The 25,640-nt window shown below is 35.9% G+C and overlaps 1 protein-coding gene across 3 annotated transcripts in view; it reads right to left on the bottom strand.

Annotated features, from left to right (window-relative positions):
• USP15 (ubiquitin specific peptidase 15) overlaps window positions 1-25,640 on the bottom strand; it is a 165,940-nt gene that overhangs the window by 28,838 nt on the left and 111,462 nt on the right. The window contains exon 9 of one of the 3 annotated variants that reach the window (XM_036759135.1): window positions 11,228-11,257. The exons of the other annotated variants lie outside the window; for them this stretch is intronic. Within the exon in view, the coding sequence (XP_036615030.1) occupies window positions 11,243-11,257 (15 nt within the window). The 3' untranslated portion in view covers window positions 11,228-11,242. Of the gene's footprint in view, window positions 1-11,227; window positions 11,258-25,640 lie in introns of those variants that run through there. 3 annotated transcript variants of the gene reach the window in all.

Here is a 25,640-nt window from a genome sequence, read left to right on the forward strand (position 1 = left end):
AGTCTCTACTGCCTCCAAAATCAAACACAGAGTCCTCTGTTTTCCTTTTAAAGCCCTTTGAAACCTGGCCCCAATCAACCTTTACAAACTCAATCATGATTTCCATTCTTGTACTCAGCAGTCCTGCCAAACTAAACTTTTGCTGTTCCTCAGAAATGATACTCTGTTCTTCTGTCTATAAGTCTTTACACTGCCAATTATCATCCCCATAACCAGAATATACTCCCTCCTCAGTTCTACCTATTAGAGTGCCTTGTTTCCTTCAAAACTCTCCTCAAACATTACCTTCTAACTGAAGTCTTTGCTGATCCCTCCAGCCGCTACTGCTCTTCCACCACTTTCAATTTGTCAATATTTCCTTATGTATATGTTTTATTTTCAGTAGACTATAAACTCCTTAAGGGCAGAGTTTCATTTCTTTTTTTCTAACCCCAATGCCTAACACTGCGTCAGGCACATAGCTGGTATTTAAAAATGCCTGTTTCTCAATTTATTGGGTCTGACATGATTAGAGTGACCACTTGTGAGGCATTCATTGGCAGGATTGTTTAAAAAAATAGTATTTCATGAAGGCAAAATGGTTTATGGAGTAGCATCAAGTCTTTATCAACAAGTAGATTTGCTTATAGAGCATAAGAATACAAGAACTATTGGCAAGGTGAAAGAGTGTAGAAGGTGAGAGAAATAGATAAAGGATCTCAATGTATGAGTAGGCAGCATGTTCCAGGAAGGTAAGACTGGCCTGTGGATCATTTAAAGACAAGAAAGGCAAAGAGTGCTGGAAAGGTGACAAGTAGGAGTGTGTGAGTGTGTGTGTGTGTGTGTGTGTGTGTGTGTGTGTGTGTGTGTGTGTGTGTGTGTGAACAGAAAACATGGGCCAGGACAGAGTAGAAAATGAGAAAAAATAAATGATATTATAACATGTTTTAAAATTTAATACAAAAGCAATGTGGAATCATCATTAGGTTCTGAAAAAAGGGGAATGGAATTACACCCAAGGAAGACAACTTGTTCTTATGAGTTGGCTGCATTTGCAGGATAAAAACTACAGGCTGGTGAAGTAGATCAGAAATAAGTGTATGGGAATAAGAAGGGGCAGGAACTTCTGTTCAAATGCCACTTCTGCCAAAGGAACTTTTCCCGATTCTCCCCTTTCCTCTTGAGACTGGCTTTGTATGTGGTATATATTGTATAAATTATTGTTGACTGGTAGGGTTTGGTGATAAATGCACATTGAATGAACTGGATGCAGAAGTGAAAGCTAATTATTGGGACACTAAATAGTAGTAGTGCTACAAGGAGAGATGAGGAAAACTAAAAACCTACTAGAGTTTGGGGCTATGACAGTGAACTTGTTTTATACATGTCTAGCTTTGGGGTCACAGAAATGGAACTATTTTGTGAATGAAGAAGAAAAAGACCCATGGATTGTGTGGACAATGTCCAATATTAACGATATTGAAAAAGATGAACAACAACAAATTAAGACAAAAAAGGAATACCAACAAAGGTATCAAGAAAATCAGAAAACTATCCTGGTCCTTGAATTGAGATTAACAAATTTGTTAAGAAAAGTAAGGTAAATGTAGTATCAAAATAGTGGAAGAATCAAGTTTAATAGAGAAAGGGATGCTGAATTTGAGTAGCAGGTAGGCTCTGGTGTCCTCAGCAATAGTAGAAACACAATAGCTTCTGACAGTAATGAACTACGACTTTGAAAAAAAACAACAACTTACTATCCCTTTGTATCACTTGGAAAATGTTAATCATACCACCAATCAACTCCTCAAGGTTGTTAGGCAGAATAAAAAACAGGAAGGAAACCTCCCAAAACAGTGATTTCTTGGGTCTGCTTTTGCTAAAAGAAAGAAATTACTGTAAAAAGCTATAGAAAGTGTTGTCTAACTCTAAAGTGGATGCAGATTGCTAATCAAAACTATGCCAGCAAAGTTAATTTGGATCTTATTTTTAAAAGTTTGCCCTCTGAATATCCTTTTAAAAAATTATCTACAGGCACTGAGATTCCACAATTTCACTTGGTAGGCTCTTCTAATTATCTGTTTTGCTGAAGATATTTTCCTCCTGTTGAATAAACTCTCATTTCTTTAAATTTAAGCTAATTTATTCCTTTTTCTCTTTTGAAACAAGGTCCTGATAACATTTTAAAATAGCTATTAAACAACCCAAATTCTTTAATTTTTTATTCCCTTTAATCACTATATACAAATCACTATATTTAATATTAGAAGTGTTGACAGTCTCAAGAATTTTTCCTGACCTTTGATGGAGGTGGACAACAAACAAGATGATAGTTTAAAGAAGGAAAGGGATAAGTTCTTATTTCGTGTCATTTTTTCTTAGCAAGTTGCAAGTTACTATTAGATCCATTTTAATTTTGACTGATAGCTTCTTTTGGTATAGCAATCATTTAATGCTCTTTTTACTCTCAATAAAATGGCTTATTACTTCAAAGCAATTTTTAAGAATTAAGAAATGACTTAAATTTCTCTTTTCCTTGACTGCTACAGGTTCTAATTTAAATATATTCTTTTTCACTTTTCAGGTAGGTTAGCTAAATTTACTTCTTTCCAGCTACCTTTTCTATTTATCAGTATATTCAGTTTATGTTAGGTTTCCAGGTCCTTTCCTGTTAGTTGTCTCTGGTTTTTGAGAACAGGCCATACTCAGTTTATTTGCAGTCCCAGTTCTTGTACTTGCCACTCTTTTAAGGGTAAAAGAGCCAGCATTTGCAGTATGATATAGTAAAAGGTCAATGGTTCTGAATTTTAAGCACTTGGGTACAAATCCTAATTCTTCTACTTACCGCCTAAGTGATGACCTTGGCTAGTTTCAACTTCTCTACATCTTAGTTTCTTTATCTGTCAAATTAGGGAATAAGTCTGGGGAATAGATCAGAGATATAACCCAATCTGATGGGTTTTACTACCTTCCACCTCCTGCTATGTCTGTCCTTTGAGAATAAAGGAGTGGTACCTTCCACTCAAAGATGAACATTTTCACGTCTGGTCATATCCTCCACATCTCAATGATTCCGAACTCTCACAGAACATCATCTAAACCCCCTTCCACACTCCCCACACTACCAATTTCTCATTCTCATCTCCCCCCCAATCCTATCACTCCAAAGCCTCAACCTAATTCCACTTAGCGCTTCCACTGTGCCACAGTCTATAGGCAACATATTTCCTTTCATCCAAATCTTTCCCTCTCCCAGTTCTTCCCTCCAGATGATATAGCCTCCCTGGCCACTCTTTCCAGTACTGGCTGAACCTTCACTCATTCTCCATGGCTCACTGAGGCTGGATATTTGGAATACTCTTTGTTCCCCACTGCCACTTCCAGGTTCTCCCCCTTCCCCCATTACTCACTAACCTCTCTTCTTTTGAGATTCATGCTATTTATATGTACACCAAATTAAAGTCCTGGTAGCTGTTGCCTACTTTCCTTCCTCAATGAGTTTGATACTTTGCTCATAATTTTTCTCTCCTCCCCAATTCCCGCCTTCATACTAGGGGACTTTTAACATACATCACGATTCTCCCTCAAATACTTTAACCACTCAGTTCCTCAACCTACTTACTAACCTCAGTCACACACAAAGATATCATGTCCTTGATCTTGTCTTCCTTCACAAAACCCTATATATACTCTTTGTCCACTGTGACCTCCCTCAATTCTCTCCTAGGCCATCTCTCCTGCACTAGCCACGCCCTCCTTTTCTCTCCATCTTGACCCACTGGTGAACCAAATCAATTCTAGATTGTTTCCCTCTTGAATATTTAGCCCCCTTATCATACTACTGATTATAAGCCAACCTTCAGCCTTGGATCATTCCTACCATTCGTTGCCTTTGCTTCTACACATGTGCAGCTGAATGAAGGTGCAGAAAAATCACACAAACATTCTGACTGGGCCTACTACAAATCTAAGTTACACATCCTCAACAGGACCCTCACTGCTGCTTGGCAATCCTAATTATACCTCCCTTATCAACTCACTCTCCCATTCTCCACAGCAGCTCTTCCAAATCTTTTCATTCCTCCTGTAACTTCCTACGGCTCCCACATGCCCTGCTGTCTTGGCTGAGAACTTTACCTCCTATTTTATAGAAAAATTTGAGACCATTCACCATGAGCTCCCCCTTTTTCATCTCCTATCGCCTAGGTGCCTTTTGCTACTCTCCTCCTTTATCCCGTCTAACATGATGAAATTGCCTGACTCTTTATCAAGGCTAACCTCTTTATCTGTTCAAGTGGTCCTATTTTATCCCATCTGCTCCAAGAGATTGCTCCTCTGCCATATCAATTCTTTCGCTTATTTTTAATATCTCTCTTTTTACTGGCTCATTTCCTACTGTCTACAAAATATGCCCATGTCTCCCTTACCCTGAAAAAAACTCTCACTTGATTCTTCTATTCCTGCTATTATTCTGTATTTCTTCTGCCCTTTACAGCTAAACTGCTTACCTATAATAGAAGCCTCTACTTTTCTCTCCACTCACTTGTTTTAAAAAATTTTACAGGGGTAGCTAGGTGGCGCAATGGGTATAGCACTGGCCCTGGAGTCAGGAGGATGTGAGTTGAAATCCAGACTCAGACACCTGACACACTAGCTGAATGACCTTGGGCAAGTCACTTAACCCCAATTGCCCTGCCCTCCCCCCTCAAAAAAAAATTCTTACAATCTGATTTCCAACCTTATTCCATCAAAGCTACTCTCTCCAAGCTTACTGATGATCTTTTATTTGACAAATCTAATGGCCTTTTCTCAATCCTTGACCTCTTTGCAGCCTTTGACACTGTTGATCACTCTCTCTGCCTTGGTACACTCTTCTCTCTTGGTTTCTGGGACACCATTCCCTCCTGATGACTGCTCCTTTTCTACATCACACCCTCTATCAGTAGGTATCAAAGAGAGTTCTGAACTGGGTCCTCTCCTCTTCTATACCACTTCACTTGATCTCATCAGGTCCCATGGATTTATTTACCATCTCTATGCTGATGATTCTCAAATATATCTATGATGCTCCAATCTCTCTGCTGACCTCTAATCTCTTATCTCCAACTGCCTTTCAGACATCTCAAACAGGATGTCCAGTACACACCTTAAAACTCAGTATGTCGAAAACAGAATTCATTTTTCCTTCTGCATCCTCCTTCCAAAACCTCAGGCTCAAAGCCTAAGAGTGATCCTGGATTCCTCACTGTCTCTCACCCCCCATATCCAAGCTACTGCCAAAGGCCGTAGATTTCACCTTTCTCCAGCATATCCCCTTCTCCCCTTTGACGCTGACTTCTCTGGTGCAGGCCCTCATTACTTCATGCCTTGATTACTACAATACCTAATGGTGGGTCATGTTCTACCCTCATTCATGATCATGGCATAGAGATGACTGTGGGATCTTGAAGCCTGTGGCAGCACAGCAGACATGCTGGGGGAGGGGCTATAAGCATGAGCTCAGGACAAACTAAGTCTATTGTCTAAGGGCAAACTTAGTTGAGGAAGAGAGACTCATCTAGAGGTGAGCAGTAGGGGCATACAGAAACTCTTAAAGGCTGTCTACCGAGTCTAATATGACAAGTGGAAATCTAACACAGATGCACAGTGTTTTGAGTTAGGAGGGAACTTGGAGACAGTCTAATCGACTACCTCATTTTATAGATGAGGACATGAAGGCTAAGAAAAATGAAGGGATTTCTAGGTTAACTAAGACATAGGAAAGCAGATAAATAAATGTTATAGCTGGGATCTGAAATTGGATTTTTTTGACTCCACATTCATTGCTCTTATCAGTAGACTATGTTTACTCCTTCAATTCATAGGCAGCTTTATATTTTATGGAACAATTAAAGAAAAATGAGTAGTTGTAAAACAACAGAAGAATTTTAAGTGCATTTTAGAAGTTCCAAAAGATCATCTAAAAGCTTCTATAAAAAGGAAAATTTAGAAGAGATACGGAAAATAATGGGCTTAAATAGTGACTGAATCATTTGGGAAAGATGAGGCAGGAACATTTTTGTTAAATAACAACAATTGTCACTAACAGTTTGCCATATTATCTCTTAGTTTACAATATTGAGATGAAATTCTATAAATATTTAATATAGTCTTTAAATCAAATTACACACAAGTCAGGTACTCTACTTTGCAAAAAGTTTTCAAGTAAAAACTAGGATTAATAGCTCTTAAAAATTGTCATTCGTATCTTTTGTTTTGTCACCTTAATTTCGGAGTAGATTCTTCCCTCCCCAATATGCCATTTCTTGTAACAAAAAATTAAAGAGGAGGAAAAGCAGTTCATCAAAACTAATCATCTGAGTCTGACAGTACATATATGTAATGTTACAAACCCATAGTCTTTTACTTCTGCAAAGAAGGAAGGGAAGGAGGTGCTTCTGAAATAATATTAGATTATGGAAATGCACATGATATGTCTGTAATAATTAAATTCAAGGATTCATCTAAAACATAAATCACCATTTACAACAAACAAAAATAAAAGGCAAGGTCTATTAAATTTCTTTTAGGTGTTCTGACTCATTCTTCATTAGACCCACTGCCTACTTTTCATTAGTCTACTTCAATTTCTTCTAAGTGCTGAACGCAGGCCAGTATCTATTTTCATAGTTATGCATACATATTTTGCAAAAACTGTGCCTCTACTGCATATGAAATTAAAAAAAGCTCTATTACTAACAGAGTGATTTTCTTAGCTCTCTGAAGGAAATGGATTGTTTTCAATCAAGAAGCTATAACCAACGATTTATCTTTTAGGCATAAGCTGTTGTCCTTAAACACCAACACCCAATTTTAAGATCACATTTTGATGACTTAAGAGATTTCAAGTCTTGCCTCTGACCCATCCTGGGTATGACCCTGGTCCAACTTACTTAATCTCTCAGGGTCCAGGCAACATTCCAGGACAAGTTGCAGAACAGGTACATCGGTAGAGGGAGTCTATATCAGGACCTTGCTCCCCAAATTGATGAAATTACAGGTCAGGATTAAAACAAAACAAATGAAAAACAACCCAAAGGATGTATAATTTGCCAAAAAATTACACATCTTTTAAAAAATACTAATGTGAATCATGGCTTATTACATTTATGTATAGGCCTACAAGTGCTTGAATATGGACATGGATGTAGTGATTCCAGTTGTGTCATTAACAAACTGGTCATATACGTTTATAAAGTAAGTCTAAATCAAATTTTCCCTCTCTTACTCTAGAAATATCATTTTAGAAAAGTATGTTACAATGTAAAAACTCATTAGAACATTTAAGCTTTCCCTCTCAACTTTGTTGTACAGAGTGAAAGACAATTTGTAATAAAGGTAAAAACTTCAAAGCCACAGTATCTAAAACCATAAAACCAATCTTTTCAAGTTGCATATAATGGCTCATTTTTAGCAAAACATTTGATACGAAAAGTCCACAGAAGAATGAAGACAGTCCCTGAGGACAGTTAGAATGCAACAATTTGTACTTGTACTCTTCTTCAGTTTTTTAAAACAAGCATCTTTGTTACAGAAAATCTTTACATGAGAGTCTTTTATATTCATAATGACAAATTTCCACTTACTGGGTTGTTTGACACTATATCTTAATCTAGTTAGGTAATAACAAAACAAAACAAAAAACCCCACACAAACAACAAAACAGAGATGTGAAGAAACTCCCCCAAAGTTCTGGCTACAAGAAGACATATGAGCTACTTTCTTCCTCAACTAGAATTCTTTTTCAAAGTGGTTTCTAAATCTCTACAAAAAGAAAGATGATCTCTGATCTTCAATTCTAATGGATAAAGTACACTTACTTATACTAAATGTTCATGTCTTTTTATAAATTTTAAGACAGTTCACTGAATTAAACTGAACAGTGAAAGCTAAGAATTTGGTAGTCTACATTCTGGTCTTGGTTCTCTGACTTCAGACTATGTGAACCCAGGAAGTAATTCAGCTCTTGTTAGCCTTAGTAACCACATATGCAAAACAGGTATAATTGTAATATTAATTAGATGGTTCTGAGAATCAATTGTCAATGTAAGTAAAAACTTTTGAAAACTATAAGGTATTGTGCTGCTAACAAACAGTATTATTGATTAGGCAGTGAGTTTTGCGGTAGCTTGGAATTCATACAATTTTTTTGAACCATTCCTTATTATTGATAGTATATTTATTTAGCTGCCCTAGAAGAAGGTTCAGGCTAATATCTTTACATAGGCTCAGTTTTCTGTACATAGATCCTACAGCTACTATGAGACAGGGCTATAAAATAATGTAGCTGAAATTTGATTTAACAAATTCATATCCCAGTGACTGAAATCCCTTCACTCTGGAACATTCAGGAGAAGATAAATGATAGGCAGGCACTAATAAGCACTACTGTTTTGAAGAAAGATTTAGCCTAGAGATCTAGATTTGGGAATCACCTGCATGGAGATGTACAGTACTTCAACCCAGAAGAGCTGAGAAGTGCTACACCCTTCAGAATACTTTTCTTGGTGGATTGTATATTTATTTCAATGCTTTTGCTGTGGCTTAAGCATCTGTGGGATGTTTTTCTAACTGTGTTCAGTTTGCAACATTCTTCTGAATATTCTCGATGGTGGCAAATCTTAAAGACAAATTGGAGCCAAGTTTGGTAAGTTAGATACTACCATTTTTGATGAAAACAATGATGACAGCTACAAGGACAAAGGCACAACCATAAAATATTTGCATGGATCATGTCTGGTGGCTGATCAACAACTTCAAAAATGTTTTGTGCAAAGTTAACACTGAAATAAGTGTATAGCTTCACAAAGTGATTCAGAAAGAATAGACATTTTGATGTATAAGTTCTGGTATGTCTGGTTAAAAGCAACAACAAAAGTCTCATTCACTACTTCATAGTCATACCTTTAGGCACACGTGTATTCTCCTAAGAAAATACCTTTAGTTGCAATCACACAAAGAAACTGTGACAGCCCCAATATGGTGAAAAATTACCTTACATCTACTACAGACCAGAAGTCAAAGTGTTATAAGATAAAAGTTAATTTGTGGTCCCAATGAGAACTTTGGATAAACTGTCTTCTCAGAAGGTGACCTTCTACTCTAGTTCTCTCTTGTTAACACATATTTTTCAGATTAGTAGTGGCTGACAGAAAGAGTTTAGCCCAAAGGACTGGATCTGAAATTTAGCAAGAGAAAGAGTGGGCAGCCAAAGAAAAGCCAAACCCAAGGTAATGGGATTCAGAATGAAGGGGTGGAAATGGATGGTAACCAAAGACAACTATGTTTATTCTATAATTCTTTCTGTTGGTCCATAACAACTAAATTAGATTCTACTGATAATGAAGACTGTATAAATGAAAAGTAACAATGAAACCTACTAAAACAGAGTACTGTCCTAAGGGATTGGATAACAAAAATAAGATCTGAATTTAATGCAGAAGGGAGGTTCCTTGAGGCCAGGGACTATTTTGTTTTTGGCTTTGTATCCCCAGAACTTAACACAGTGTATCAAACATAGCAGATACTTAATAAATGCTAACTGTTTAAGAGAAGAGACATTTAACTCAGATTGAGGAACAGATTAAGAATTTTTTGAGGTAAGGACAAAAATCAGAAAAGTTACAATAACTGATGTAAGAGAGTTGGAAAAGATTTAAGGAATCTGAAAAACAAATTCTGAAAAAAATTTCAATTTCTCTCCTAACATATGAACAGATTGAACTCCAGGAACAGTTCTGAGAGACAGAATTGAGTTAGAAAGCTTAGGTTCTAGATCTAGCTCCATCAATGACTGTGTGTGATCACACTAGATTTAAGTCAGTCATTTAACCTCACCCTGTCTCAATTTTACCATCTGTAAAATGGTTAAAGTAGCACCTGGCCTACCTAATTCACATAATGTATACAAAAGCAGTATGAAAAGCCCTGCATAACTGGGCATGGCACATGCCTGTAATCCCTGATCAATGGGAAGAGTTTTGAGCTTCCATAGGACAAAAGCTAATCCCGTGTCTGCACGAGCCTACCACAATATGTTGGGTCACAGAAGTGGGGGTTTGGGGGGGGGAGAAGGGATACACCATGATGCCTAAGGAGATGTGAACTGGCCAGAAACTGAGCACATCAAAGGTTCCATGCCAATTAGCAGTAGAATTGGGCCCAGGAGTGACTCCTGCACTTTTCGGCCTGGGTGAAATAGGAAGACCTTTTACCTACACCAAAACAGCATTGCATACTACATACTACACACACACACACACACACACACGTATGTTTTAGAGTTTTATATACTTTAAGTATCAAGATGCAGATTCAGAAATGCTCCTTTTACGTATATGTTTCTACAATCTCTAACATAAGTGTCACAATACTTAAGAATTACAAATATTTTAATATAGTTTTTCCACGGAAGGAAAATAAGTGCTAAGCAACTGACCTATAAAGTATAAGTTGTGAGAAAAGCAATTGGAAAAAAAGAAAGAAAATTATTTTAAGGATATGATATGAATGTTCCTTGCGACCATCAACTTGGAAAAAACCATGTATTTCAGTATTCTAATTGAGAGCTTTTCTAAGAAAACAAAAACCTTAACAATGGCTCTTCTGTTAAGTAGCTGGACATAAATAGAAGAGGCAGAGTATTTAAAAGGAATAAATATATACAATTAAGCCACTGGTTAATTCCTCTTCATGACATTTTCCACATAAAATTTCCTACCTTGATATAATATCTGAATACTTTAAATAGAAATGATATATACATTTTTCTTTATTATGTAATTACATATGAAGAGTATAAAACATAGTGTGTGCATTTTCCTTATACATACATACACAAATCATATTATTTTTATGTATACTGTACATTTCTTTTACTAAATATATTCTGACTTATAAGACTTAGATTTATAGTGCTCTGATCTCTGATTTACAATTCTCCCATAAATTTCTATACCCACTTTTATTCATGGATTCAAATAAAGTTCTACTACATAATCAAAACTCAAATCTTTAACACCATTATATTTCAGGAAATGAGTAATTAATAGCCATCCCAATAATTTGTAATGAATCTGGAATTTCCCCAGTACCTGGAAAATAGTCAAAGTAATCCCCTTCAAAAAGAGAAAGTTGTCTTTTGTAATGCTGAATATGAACCACTCCCTTTCTGTTCAGGTGCTCCAGAAGCCCAATTCTCAAGTGATCATGTATGCTCACTATTTTAGTAAACCGGTAACTAGAATAGGAAAGAAAACAAACTTAATTTTTGATTACCTAAAGCTTTTGAATGAGTTGAGTAACTCAAACTGATCAAAATGAAATACCTCTCACAATCCTTGGGGGAAAGAGGAGAAATCTTCCCCCGATAATAAAAATGAAAACCTGATCTAAAATATAGGTAATCACTTTACTTTGATTTGATAAAACAAAACCCAACAATTCTATAATTAAGTGCAAAATCTTTTTTTTCCTGGGTTTAAAGAGGATGGAAGGATGAAGAAATATTTTCAGATTTGGTCCCTTAGTAACATCTCCATGACCTGTCTTTCCAATGTGTCATGGCAACAAGAGTCTGAAATGTTGGCATTCTGTAACTGCAAGGCAATGTATTAGTTTTGTAATGAAATAGGGGAGGGAATAAAATGAAACTGTAAAGTTTTAAAGTAAAGAATTATGAACCTAAGCCTTTGCTTGATAAGTAGACCATAAAATTATTACAGAGATTATGTGCCATGAATTTTTTCTTTTCTGTAAAATTAGTATTTTTTTTAGAAAAGGAAAATCTGAATAAAATTTCAGTATAAATTCAAAGTCTTCCTCAAATTCTGGAGTACAAAGCCATTTGTAGCACCATTTTGTCTTGTACCTTCCCTCCTCCATCAAAAGAAAAGTAAAATACAAGTGGATACTAATCCTCTTTCATTTTACTTTTACCATGATCCTCTATAACAACTTACCAGGTTAAGAGAACTGAAAGTTCTGTACTTAAGATGATGAACTGTATGATCAGTAAAGTTTTAAAGACATGACACTGATGATCAGGCAAAAAGATTTTGCTATTCTCACATCCTTAGTATAGCCAGTACAGCCAACTAAAAAAAAAAAACTTAAGCTACTTTCAATGATTAAAAAACCAAAACCGTAATAAGCTTTCAATGATTAAAACATTGAAACCGTAACAATGCTACATTTATCTAATTTTGTTCTCTGACATATTTCATCACTTATTGCTTTTGCTAATAATGGGAGTTGCTGCAGAGGAGTTTTTCACACTAGTAAAACTTCTCAATGTGATCTTAAAAATCTCAACTGTAAGGTTGGGTTGAGAGAACCCTAAATTCACCATGAAGACCACTGCCAGGTTTTACACGAGGACCCATACCACTACCACTGTGGTCTAAACCAAACAATGATGATTATATAAAGATGGCTGAATTAAGACCAAAGTTCTAAAAGTACAAAAACTGTGACAGAGTCATTTCTGTTGCAAAATCCTGAGGGATTAGTCTAAAAGCCAAAGTGATACTAATAAATAATAAAACAGTACCAGCAAGAAAGCCTCATGTAGGTTGTGATTCAAATTAAATTCTAACACTATGAGATCCTGACACAGCAATTGTTTTTGAAGATGTTATTTTTTCAGCAATAGTCAATTACTTATGAATGGCTTTCCAAAATATTCTGTCATGCAAGCCTATATTTCTATTAAAGCACTAAAATGGTTCAGGGCTACTTCTAAGTTAGTATGGTGTCCCAATGGCTTCTCAATTTTAAATAAATAATATCTATTGCAACCTGTCTGAATGCCTTGCAGTGTTTCCTCTCTCCTTATAATGAGTATTATTACCTAGGGCTTTGGGAACTCTTTTGTCTTTTTTCTATGTGCACTTCTATTGGAAATCTCATCTACCCCTTTGGGTTCAAGTACCACCTCCATGCAGATGACTTCGAAATCTAGACATTCAGCCCAAATCTCTCTTCAGATTATCAGTGCCTGTTAGCACCTGCCTACTGATTATCTTCTCCTGAACACTCCAGAGTGAGGGGATTTCAAGCCTGACATACTTCAAATAGAATCATTACTTTCCCCTAAGAACTTGCTCTATTTCTGTTGAAGGCACCACAACTGTCCTAGTCATCCAGGTTCAAAACTTTGGAGCCATCCATGACTCTTTCCTCTTCCCTTATATCAAATCAAATACCAAGCCTTGCTGATACTACATCTCTCACAATCACCCTCTTTCAGGCCTCTCTCATGGGCTACTCTGACAGCCATTCCATTTTTATAGCTTCCTAGCCTTATCATGCTATTCCCTTTCATGAACCTTGCCCTCTAGTCAAACTGGACTACTTCTCCATTTCTACAAATCACTCCATTTTTCTCAGTTCCACACATCTGCAGAAAACATTCTTTATTCCTGGAATGCACTCCCTCCTCATCTCAGGATTCTTGCCTTTCTTTAAGACTCAGTTCAAATGATACCTTTACCTTTGTTGAAGTCTCTCCTAACTTCACTTTCGTATTAATTTCTCTCCCTCTCTGTCTCTGTCTCTCTCTTCCTTTTCAACTTTTCTTGAACTGCATTTACTTGTGTGTATCTCCACATCTCCAATGGAAGAGTAAGCTTCTTGAGGGTAGGAAATCGTTTCATTTTTATCTCTGTATTCCCTGCACCAGCACAGTACCATACACAAAGCAGGCACTTAATAAATTAAATTTGATTAAAAAAATTAACAACAGCTTTGTTCCCACAGAAATTGGTAAATGAATAAACTATGCAGAAAAGACCATCAAAGCATTTGAGAATTTTGAGCTGTTCCCAAATGCCCTTTTTGTACTAAAGATAAGAATCACGTATTTTGATTGTCTACTTTCTACTTGTGCGTGCAGGAAGGCATCACTGGGAAACTAACCCTAAGATTTACAAACAAATCTGGAGGATAAGGTCTACGCTATGGACTTCTCTATCCATATACCACTGACTCTTCAGCCACCTCGCAAAGAACTAGGTATCTAAGCGTCACTCAGTATATACTTGTTGAATGAAACTGAAATAGTTCTAAAGTTTTTCATTATGACCTAAGGTTCTGATAACATTTAGTGATCTACTACATCTATACTAATCTACTACAATTTTAATCAGAATCTAGGGTGAGACTAATAGTTTCTCAATAACAATTAACAGAAAGAAAAGGATGTATACAAATAGAAAGAGAAACATTTTTTAAGATATGGCAAGCAATGAGATTATTGCAACCAAAAAGATTCCATAATATGATAAAATCTCCCACTCTAGGAATTTTCTTATAAAGTAACTGTAAATTTGATAAGAAAAAATCTGCATTAAAAAAGAGAGTGGAGGGACACATCTAGAAATGATGAGATAATAAAAACAACTTTAAAAAACTTTTATACAAGAATGTGCTACAGATTCTGAAAGGAATTTGAAAAGTTGGAAAAATATTTTGAGCAATAACTGAACCACTAACAAAGCAAAGAACTTCCTAAAAACATCATTTTGAAAGAGACAATATTATTCACTAGACTGTGTAAATTCTGAAATGTTTACTATAAAACTTGTCATTACCTACATTTATACCTTATATGTTATGGGCACCTATGATGATATTCATAATAGTTACATGATGATAGTCAAAAGAATCAGTGCTAAAGTGACTTTATGATGCATTTAATCCAACCCTCTCATTCTGCTGACTACGAAACTTAGGTATAGAGAGGACAGGTGACTTGTTCAAGGTTATATAAGTAAAAATATGATTCAGGTTAAGGTCCTCTGACTCAAGATCCATTTCTCTTTCTACTGTACCCTAGCACCTGGGCATCAATGTGAAAATATCTTACAAAGTTTACATATTTTTATATTCAGCTCCACCCCCCACCCTTGGCCAATAAAAGCTCATTATGATGATTTTTTGAAACAAAAAAGGATTCAAATTTTAATGGAAACCTAGAGCTTAGTCTTGATATAATCAGGTTCTCCATTAACTTGCATAATTTTCTTTAACCAGAATCACAAGATCACTTAAACTCTTCTATAAAATGAGTATATTACCTATCCTATTTCATACCACTGTGAAAATGAGATAAAAAGATGTGACAAACTTGTGAAAAGCTAAAGAGTATAAAATATAAATAGAAATTACTTTTGATTAGAAGCTGGAGCTTTGGTAATAATTCACAATATATTTTTGTGTATCTACATACACGGGTATTATATTTCAATATAGCTGAATGTTGAAATTTTAGGGACAAAAATTCTGTACTATGACTTAAAGAAAAATCACCACAAAAAAACTGATTGATTACAGCAGATCCTGAGACACCATACATTACATATAAATTTATACCACGTTAGAATGAATATTCATTTTAAGCACCTTGACAATCCGGTTTTAACCTTCCCTTCTAGCCTTATTTCATATTCCTCCATTCATGTACTATGTGTTCAAGTCGAATTGGACTGTTCAAATCAGTTGTTCCCTGAACTTGACCCCTTTCTCAGGAATTTTCACAGGTATGCAGAATTACAGGAACATTTTGTTGTATGTCTGTTGCAGGCAAACTGAGAAATGATACTATAGAAATTTATTACATGAAGCAAGAAGTATATCTAGAAAACTATTCCTGCTCACACAGAAAAAAGTGAATCAGCCTGGAACTCACTGATTTTTAAAACTGAAAACTAATAGCTAAAAAAATCAATTTTTGCAAAAATTGGTTTAACTAGGAACATCTCTTTTTACCTGTAATTCTCTCTCTCTCTTTTTTTTTTATTTTTTATTTTTTTCTGGCAGGGCAATTGGGGTTAAGTGACTTGCCCAAGGTCGCACAGCTAGTACACGTGTGTCAAGTGTCTGAGGCCCGATTTGAACTCAGGTCCTCCTGACTCCAGGGCCAGTGCTCTACTCACTGCGCCATCTAGCTGCCCCCTGTAACTCTCTTCTTTAAGAGTAACAGGCAAATGTCAAAAAACAACAACAAAAACCCAAACAAATCCATCACATATCAGTATCCCATCCTGTTCCCTAGGCATAATCTCCTGTTTCCAAATAAATCTATAGCATGATAGAATGAATATTCATATCAAGGACCTCTACAATCTGATTTCAACCTTCCTTTCTGGCGTTACATTTCATACTACTCTATTCATGTGCTATATATTAGACAAGTAGCTATTTCCTGATCTTGATATCATATCTAAAGCCTCTATGAATTTTCACACATAATTCTGCATGCTTGGAATGTAATTTTTCCTTATCGTTGCCTTTCAGAAAGTTCCTTAAAGGATCAGACCAGGAGTTGTCCTTTCATGATTCTCCTCAGAGAAATATGTTCTTTTCTCTTTTGAAATAATCTTAGACCATTTAATTGGGATTTCTCCTTCATACTATTGTCATTTAAAAAAATCTTAAGTCTCCCTCGAGCCTAGCAAAGTTCTTTGCACACAGTAGGTATTTGACAAATGTCGAGGGATTGAACTGAATATCTGAGATGATCATAATGAGGAACTGCATGAGCTTTAGTGATCAAAGTAAGAGTTTTCATCCTTAACATTCTAGTTAATCAAAATATTAATACTGTGTAATATACTAGATAGAAATGCCTGATATTCACTTAAATTAAGAGCAATCATGTGAATATGTAAGGAAAAAATACAAAATTCTTAAAGGAAAGAAAGCACATATGCTTGAAAGAATTATACATCCTTCCTGTTTAGAGATAATTTAGTATCTGGTGTTTGGTTTCCTGTATTAGAGAAATTTCTTCTCTTACACTAGGAGAGCTTTGAAAATACATTTAAAACTTGCTTTAAACATTTTCCTACAAGAAATTCTAACAACATTCATTACAAATATATTCATTATGATATGAATTCTAAAACAGTGTATTATTTTGGGATTATAATAAAATAGTAGCTTCCTGATGCCATGTCTACCTCTGATATCCAAGTTAGAGAAAGATTCTTTTCTCTCTTCAAAATATTACTGCTCTTTATGCTAACCTTTCTGTTTTAAATCTAACATAAAACTGGTTTTGAGACAATTTTTTTTAAATGATCTCAAATGTTCCAATGAAACAACTTAAAATTATTCTAGTGATGTTATATGGCTGGAAGACATGGAATACTCACTATAATCCCCGAAGAACTGAAAGTGAATTATCAGGTAAGGATAAAACGTCTCTCATGATGGGAGCAAGCTACCATACATCATAAAAAAAGTAATTACAAATAAGACTCAGAGTGAAGGATGTGGTCAAGAGAGATGCTGGTGAAAAAGAGGAGCTGGTTTTAAATGGAATGATTGATGGACACTGGATGCACTGCTATTGGTACTCTTATGATATTAAGAGAATAGGCGCTAGGGCCTCTAGAAAGCTGGGTGTCCCCCAATGTGGTGAACTTCTAGAACAGGCATGAATGGGCTGCAATTTAAATTGTTGTAGGGAATACACACATTGGTTAGGTCACAGAATTATTAGTGTTTAAAACTAAAGCCAACACCAGAGAAACTAACAATCTGGAAGAACAATAAGGCAGAGGTAGAAAGAACTACTGGGAGGTGGAGTCAAGATAGAGAAATAGTAGGAAGTAGCTCAATAAATTTCCCCCTCTCCCTAAAAAGACCTAAAAAATGCACCAGATTGAATCTTGATGAGGAAATTCAAGAAAAGTCATAGAAAAATACATCTATACAAGCAAGGGGTGGTGGTACACTCTCATCTGAATTGGTCAAAGGGGGGAAGAACACACATACATTGTTGGGTACAGAAATAAATTTCACCCAACAGGAAATAAGAGGAAAAAGGGGAATTAGGGAGAGGGTAGATTAAAAAAGACATTAATCTTAAGCACAACATACTCTAACTAAGGAAGTACAAAAATATTCATAGCTCTTTTTGAGGTGGCAAGTAATTGGAATCTGAAGGAGTGCCCAGCAAATGCAAAAGGACTGACCAAGTTACGGAATATAAATGTGATAGAATACTTACTGTGCCATGAGGAATGATGAAGAAGATGGGTTTTTTAAAATTTATTTATTTATTTTTAGTTTACCACACACGGTTCTACATAATTTTGAGTTCCAGATTTTCTCCCCTCTCTCCCCCCTCTCTCCGCAAGAAGGCCTGGAATCTCATATAACTACCATGTATAACTTCACATTGAATTAATTTATACACTAGTCAAGTTGTGGAGAAGAATTATGACCAATGGAATGAATCATGAGAAAGAAAAGACAAAACCAAAAAAAAAACCCCAAAAACAAAAACAAAGGAGAAGGAAAAAGGCGAGCATGTAGTGTGCCTCAATCTGTATTCAAACTTCACAGTTCTTTCTCTGGATGAAGATAGCACTCTCCATCGTGAGTTCCCTGGAGTTGTATGAAGGAGATGGTTTTGGGGAAATCTGGAAAGATTTGTATGATCTCATGTAGAGTGAACTGAACCAAAAGTATAATTTATATGACAACTATATACAGTAAAGACAAACAACTTTGAAAGAAATAGGAACTCTGATCAGTAGAATGACTAATCACACTTCAAGAAGACTAATGATGAAACATGCTACTTTACTCCTGAGAGGCGAAGGACTCAAGAGGACAGAAGAGGATATATCTATGTGTATCTGTATCTATATTTACATAGACAATGCCAATGGGGGAATTTGTATTCCTTGACTATATCTTTTTCTTTCATTCTCAACTGGGTGGGTGTTGAATGGGGTGAGGGCATGGTGTGTGTGTGGGAGGGGAAAAAAGGCATAATCCAGTAGCTCTTTCGTTTTAATATGTAATATACATACATATCAAAACAAACTCCTTATCTGGTAGCTCATTTGTCTTAATATTGAATATTGGGACAAATGAGTTGCCATATTAGGAGTTAGGAGTTTTGGCTTTGAATTCTGACCTGGGTTTGAGACCTATATCTGACAAATACTGTCTATGTGACTCCGAGTAAGATTCTTAACCTTTCAATTAGTGGCGCAACTCTCTAAAAGTACAAATTGCAGAGCAGTTACTAATTAGCATGGATACAGGGGTGGTTCTTCCCAAGCTTTTCCTACACCAATGAAATTACAAGTCTGGTTTTTAAACAAGAATCTATGATTCTTATTTGTAATCCATAGAGTATATCTGCCAATTGTCTTCAAAAAGAAATGTGGATCTCACACTGCATTATTTCTTGATATATTTCTTCTGTTTTCCTTTCAACAACCAATAGAGAATGATGTTGAAATAAGTAGCAGTGATTTTCTCATTTGTAAAAGAGGATAATAAATCTTGCCCCACTTACAGGATTATTTTGAGGATCAAATGAGAGGGAGCATATATTAAAAAAACTTTTTAAACCTTCAAGTATCACAAAAATGTTAAATTATTATAAACAACACGAAAAGAAAGTATTTTGGTCCTAGTTGTTTAAAAACTGTAATTCCATTATCTTAGAAATTATTGCTAGTGATTTGATTAGAATTATAGATATGTACACTATTAGTCTCTCTCTCTCTGTCATGAGTGAGAAACTAGTAATAATATGCATTTGGGATCAGGTATGATTTGTACTTAAAACTTGCAAACATTCACTTCCCCACTCACACAAGTACATCATTGCATAGCCACAGATTTAACTAGTCATTTAACAGTCAAAATCATGTTCAGAATAGTGATTGTTCTAGGCCAGGGAAGAAACTATATAGTGCATAGTCCATACTGATACTGAATCTCTGATGGACCCGTGGGTATTCCTTCCATTGGTACAGAACACAACATCTATTTCAGTGTAATTCTCACCTGTCTTTCCATACATCTACCTCAAGAGGTAGCAGTTTTGCTTTAGGTTTTTAAATTTCTTGTGGATAGCAATGCACGCTTGGGCTATTTATCTGTTATCTCTTGTTCTTGATACATTAAATTCAACAAAATTCATCAGGTATTTATTAAGGATCTACTATGTGCTAAGTGCTGAGGATTAAAAAAAGACAAAAATGATAGATTCCCTGTCCTTGAGGGGCTTACATCCCATTACTAGAAACAAAACATACACATATAAATGATATGTTAGGGGCAGAGGGAAAGCAAAGCATTGCCAACCACAGGGACCAGGAAAGGCCTACTGTGAAAAGTGTCACTTGAACTAAATCTTGAAGGAAAGTCTGGGATTTCAAGAGGTGGAGGTGAAAAGGGAAAGCATTGGAAAAGGCAGAGAAATAAGAAACAGAAAAGCAACTGGGCATTTTAGCTGGAATGTAGAATTTTTAAGAGGGAATATTGGGAAATATGCATGGAAAGATGGACTGAAGACAGGCTGGGAAGTACTTTAAACGAAAAATAGTTATTTGAGGTGTTGTGAAGGTACAATTGATAGGACTTGAAATATTATTAGATATAGTGGGTGGGGGAGAGTGAAGAGATGAGTATTTTTCCAAGGATGCATATCTGGTACCTGGAAGGATGGTAGCGCATTTAAGAAAAACAGGGAACTGAAGAAGAACGGGTATAAGGGGAAGATAATGAGTTCTCTTTTAGACATGCTGAGTTTGAGATGCTTATGGGACATGCAAAGGAAGATGTTTAGTAAGCAGTTGGTAATATGGGACTGGATACAGTGGAATGTATATTATATGGGGTAGGGGTGAGGGAGGGAGGAGAATCTTATTCACATAATCATAGAAAGTAATAGAGAGATAACAGAAGTCAGCTAGGTGGGGAAGTGGATAGAGCACTGGGCTTGGTCAGGAAGACCTGACTTCAAAACTGGCTTCAGACACATACTAGCTGTGTGACCCTGGCCAAATCATTTAAATCTGTTTGCCTCAGTTTCCTTATCTATAAAATGAGCTGGAGAAGGAAATGGCAAATCACTCCAGTACCTTTGCCAAGAAAATCCCAAATGGGGTCAGAAAGATTTGGACATAAATAAAACAAATGAACAACAACAACAGAGGTGAGGAAAGAATATACTTTTTAAAAAAATTTAATAATACCTTGCTATCCCTTTACAAAATGAAAAAAGTTTCCCTCTGGAAACTTTATTCTTGATGATTCAGAAGGGCAGCTGACTACTAGTTGGGAAAAGATTGGCCATAGTTCTTGATGACACTTAAAAAGCGAAGCCTGCAAGCCCTGGGTCTGTTCAGAGTGGCCTGAGGTGCTTGAGGCACTGGACAAGTCTGTGGGATGTGATTCCTGTACATTTATTAAAAGGCAGTAAGGGAGATGGGGGATGGGGAATGACTTACTCATACTAGGTGGATTTGCTTGAGTAGGAAGGAACTTAGTGAACTGAGTAGTTTGAGGTAGGCAGCAAAGATACTTTGCATAAAGAAAGACACAGAACAACCGCATTTCAAGACAAGGAGTCACTTCAAGAAGCAAGAACTCTAGCAGCACAGAAGAGAGAGAACTTATAGATTCAAGGGAAAACTAGCCTCTTGCAGTCAAGGACTGAGCTACTGTAGAGAGGAGCAGATTATGGGAGACTGGCTGAGATGCAGTGCTCAGATAGGAGCAGTGAGAGAACTCTATGTGGAAAAAAAGTCTTCAGGGCACTAGAGCACTTAGGAGTGAGCTACCTTGGCCATATATGTTCCCTACATGTGTTCCTCAGTACCAGTGTATTCTAAGTTTATGTCCACCCTTTACATTGATGCTGTATTTGTGGAAGAGTGAACCCTAGGTTTATAGGGAGAATGATTTATAGTTTCTGTTACCACTCTGTTATCTTAGCAAATGCCTTTGCTTTGAACGAGAGGTGTTTACTGGCTGAATAAGTATATGGGGGGTGGGGTTGTGATCTACAGTTTTATGAATAAGGACCTACAAAATACCCTGAAACCTGAGAGTAGTCACCCCTTAGGGATCTAACCTACAAAACTCTGAGTGCTGAGCTGGGGAGGCAGGTCCAGGAGGTATACTACATATGGATTTAGGAGACATCTGTATTGGAAAGATAATGGAAACCATGTGAACTGGTGATATCACCAAGAGAGATATGTAAACAAATATATAAACTATAAACAGAGAAAAGAGAGCCCTTAACTGTACCCCTAAAGTCAATCCATGGATGATGACGAAGCAAATGTCAGACAGGTAAAATCAGAGTACAATGTTGAAAAATCCAAAGGAGGAGAAAGTACCTAGGAAGAGAAGGTGCTATGCTTGGCTCTGGGGATATAATAAGTACAACAGCCCGGTACCCTATGCCCTCAAGGAACTTACAGCTAATGCAAACTTGGAAAGAGTAGTTCCAGTGGTGTGCCAGAGTTATATTCCAAATTAAAAGGCATTCACAAAGACTAAGAGATGAGACAGTATGCATACGAGTTGGTAGCTGCTTGTCTTCTCAGTCACCTTTTGTGGATTATAATGCTAGGACTTATTCCATTCTTTTGATAGCTTATCCCTTTTGAGATGTCTTGAAATCTTTTTGCTGCATCCCTTGAAAACTTTGGTTCCCTCTAGGATAGCGTTCTTTGTAAATCAGGTCAAATTCTACTACTCTTGACAACCTTAAAGTACCGTCTTTGCTTCTTCATATGTCATTATTAGGCACTGGATTATTAGACTACAAATGTCAAAGTTCCACTGTTACCTGATGAAAAGAATATATTGATTGCTCTGTACGTGTAAAAGAGGGCTTCTAAGATGGAGATGTGAATGGTCACTAGGAGCCAAAGTTTCCATTACTTACTCCAACAAGGATGTCAAGGTGGAAAATCTTACCCAAGTAACAGAATCTGTTCCCCACCTATTCCCAGAAAAAGAATTAAAAGAACTCGGCTATTCCAGGAGATAACAAACCTCTTAGAAAAGTTTGGTAAGTTATTTTAATAATTAGACTCCCTGGAAACCATGAGCAAACAAAAAAATCCGAGTATCATATTTCGAGAAATCAAAAGAAAACTTCAACCAGGTTTATTGGAACCAGAGGGCAAGATGAAAATAGCACAAATCAGGCATCACTAGTGTCAAGAAAAAAATAAAATAAATAGCCCAAGAGTTCAAAAACCAAGAAATCACAATCAGGATTTATAAGACTATGCTAAACTATTAATAAAGGAGAGAAAATATTGGAATGCAATATTCCAAAAGGCAAAGAGTAAAAGAAAAAAGAAAACTTATTCTCCAAAACTGAATAATCTCACAGCACAGAAAAAAAAAGTATCTTCAACAGGAGATTTTCAAGTGTTCTCAATGAAAAGATAAAGCTGAGTAAAAACCTATGAAACATAAACTTAAGGGTCAAGAAAAACCTAGAAGGGTAAATGCTTTGGGAGAACTGGAAAAGACTAAATGTTAATGATTTGCTTACATTCTAATAGAAGGAAAAAAGAAAACTATCAGTTCAGAACCCTATTGTCTTCAAGGGTCAAAGACGAACAAGGTCTGAAGGTTGGTTTTGTTCTATTTGGATGATCTTAAGAAAGAAAAGGAATACATTAGGGAAGATGTGAGTAAGAAGAGAATTATTTCTCCTCATAATTGGGGTACGCAAGAAGAATACACAAATTTGAAGGATAGGTTAGCTGGAAAAGACAAACGAAGAACCTTACTTTTTTTTTCCTGAACTGGACAATATAAGGCTGAACAAGTGAATAAACTCACACAAAGAGTATGATTGATCCTGACATATATTAAAGCAGCAAACAGGTGGGAAAAGAGAAAGAGGAGAGTTTAAATGGGAGGACTGAGTTGGGGTGGGAATTGAAACAAGTAAAAAACCCTTCAATTTATAAGGGAAAATTATAAAGAGGGAATTAAAAGATAAAAACAAACCTGAATTATAAGAACTAGTGATTTGAGGTCTCAAGGTGAAGAGAAGAGTAGCATCAGAGAACAGATCACTTAAAATATAGATTACTAGTGTTGCTCACGTTCACTGTCTTTCATTATTTTTTTCTTTGTAAAGAGAGGCATGGGGAAAGAGGGAAAAAAAGTAAACAAGGATATGACAGAGCAAAATACACAATTAATAATCACAACCATGACCATGAATAGCATCCACAAAATGGAAGAAGATAGCAGAATGGATAAGGTAGAACACAACAATATATTATTTACAATAACGGGTACTGACAATAGCTAGAATTTATATAGCAGTTCAAGACTTACAAAGTGTTTAACATGTAATCTCAACTGATCCTCAAAACAACCGTACAAAGTCAAGGACATTGTTATCCTCATTTTTTAAATAAGGAAAATGAAGCTGAGAGAGGTTAAAGGGACTTGTCCAGGGTGAATAAGGGAGGGTTTGAACTCAGGTGTTCTTGAATCCAAGTCCGACACTAGACATTGTTACCACCCACCTGTTTTATAGGAGAAACACTTGAAGAAAGAATCACACAAAAGTAAAATGGAGAGCTGGAGGCAGCAATTAGGATCTCCTATAAGGTCATGGTTAAACCAAAAATAGTTAAAAGGGATAAGCAAAGAAATTATACTATGCTTTACCAGAGACAATGAAAAAATACTATTGTGTGTGTGTGTGTGTGTGTGTGTGTGTGTGTGTGTGTGTGTCACACACAGAATGGCATAAATACTTAAGGGAAAAAGTTCATCAAACTACAGGGAGAAACAGACAGTAAAACCTTAACAGTTGGGGCCTCTTAATGTGTCCCTTTCATACCTAGCCAAATCTAACAGAAAGATAAACAAGATGTCAAGAACCTGAATAGAAATTTATAAAATTCAGATATCATAAATGAGAATAGAAAGGAATACGCATATTACTTCTTTGTGCACGGCACTCATATAAATCATTAATCAGGTGATAAAAATTCAAAAACAAATGTAGAAAAATAGAAATACCAAATACATTATTTACTGACCACAATGCAAAAATTAACTCAGAGCATGTGAAGAAAAGATCAAAACTTAAATGGAGAGAAAGTAAATTAAATGAAATTAATGAAATTTTGGCAACTTAGGGGGAAATTTATCTCTCTGAACATCTTTTTTCAGTAACAGGGACAAACGCATCACCAACTGGGCTTACAACAAAAAAAACCAAACCCCAAAACCAAAAGCAACAAATCAAAATACCAACTAAACACCAGAGTAAAAATTCTTATAATCAAAATATAAGACTTACAATACTGAAAGCAAAAATCCATTAAACTGATAAAATAAAATTCTCAACAAATTAAGACAAAATAAGGGAAATGAAAAGAAATAATTTTACTCTTTATATACCAACAAAATCAATAAGAGAAATGGACAAATATTTATAAAAATAATATACCCAGATTAACAGAACAAGAAACAGATCATTTAAATAACCTAATGTCAGGAATAAAAATTGAATAAAACTATAAATGAACTTCCTAAAGGAAAAAAAAATCCAGGGCCAGATGGATTAAAAAAGTGAATTATAGTAAACATTCAAAGTACAATGAATTCCAATATAACAAACTGTTTTGCATGTGGTAAACAGTATCTACCTAAAACCCAGAACTAGTATTATCAGTAATGGAGAAAGAAATCTTTACAAAAAGAGAGTAAAGCCAGGATGGCTATTATCATCACTCTTATTTAATACAGGTCTAGAAATCGTAGTTATAGCAATAGGACACAGAAATTAAAGGAGGAAATTGAGC

This window comes from Trichosurus vulpecula, chromosome 5 (assembly GCF_011100635.1).
Source record: "Trichosurus vulpecula isolate mTriVul1 chromosome 5, mTriVul1.pri, whole genome shotgun sequence".
Lineage (NCBI taxonomy): Eukaryota > Metazoa > Chordata > Mammalia > Diprotodontia > Phalangeridae > Trichosurus > Trichosurus vulpecula.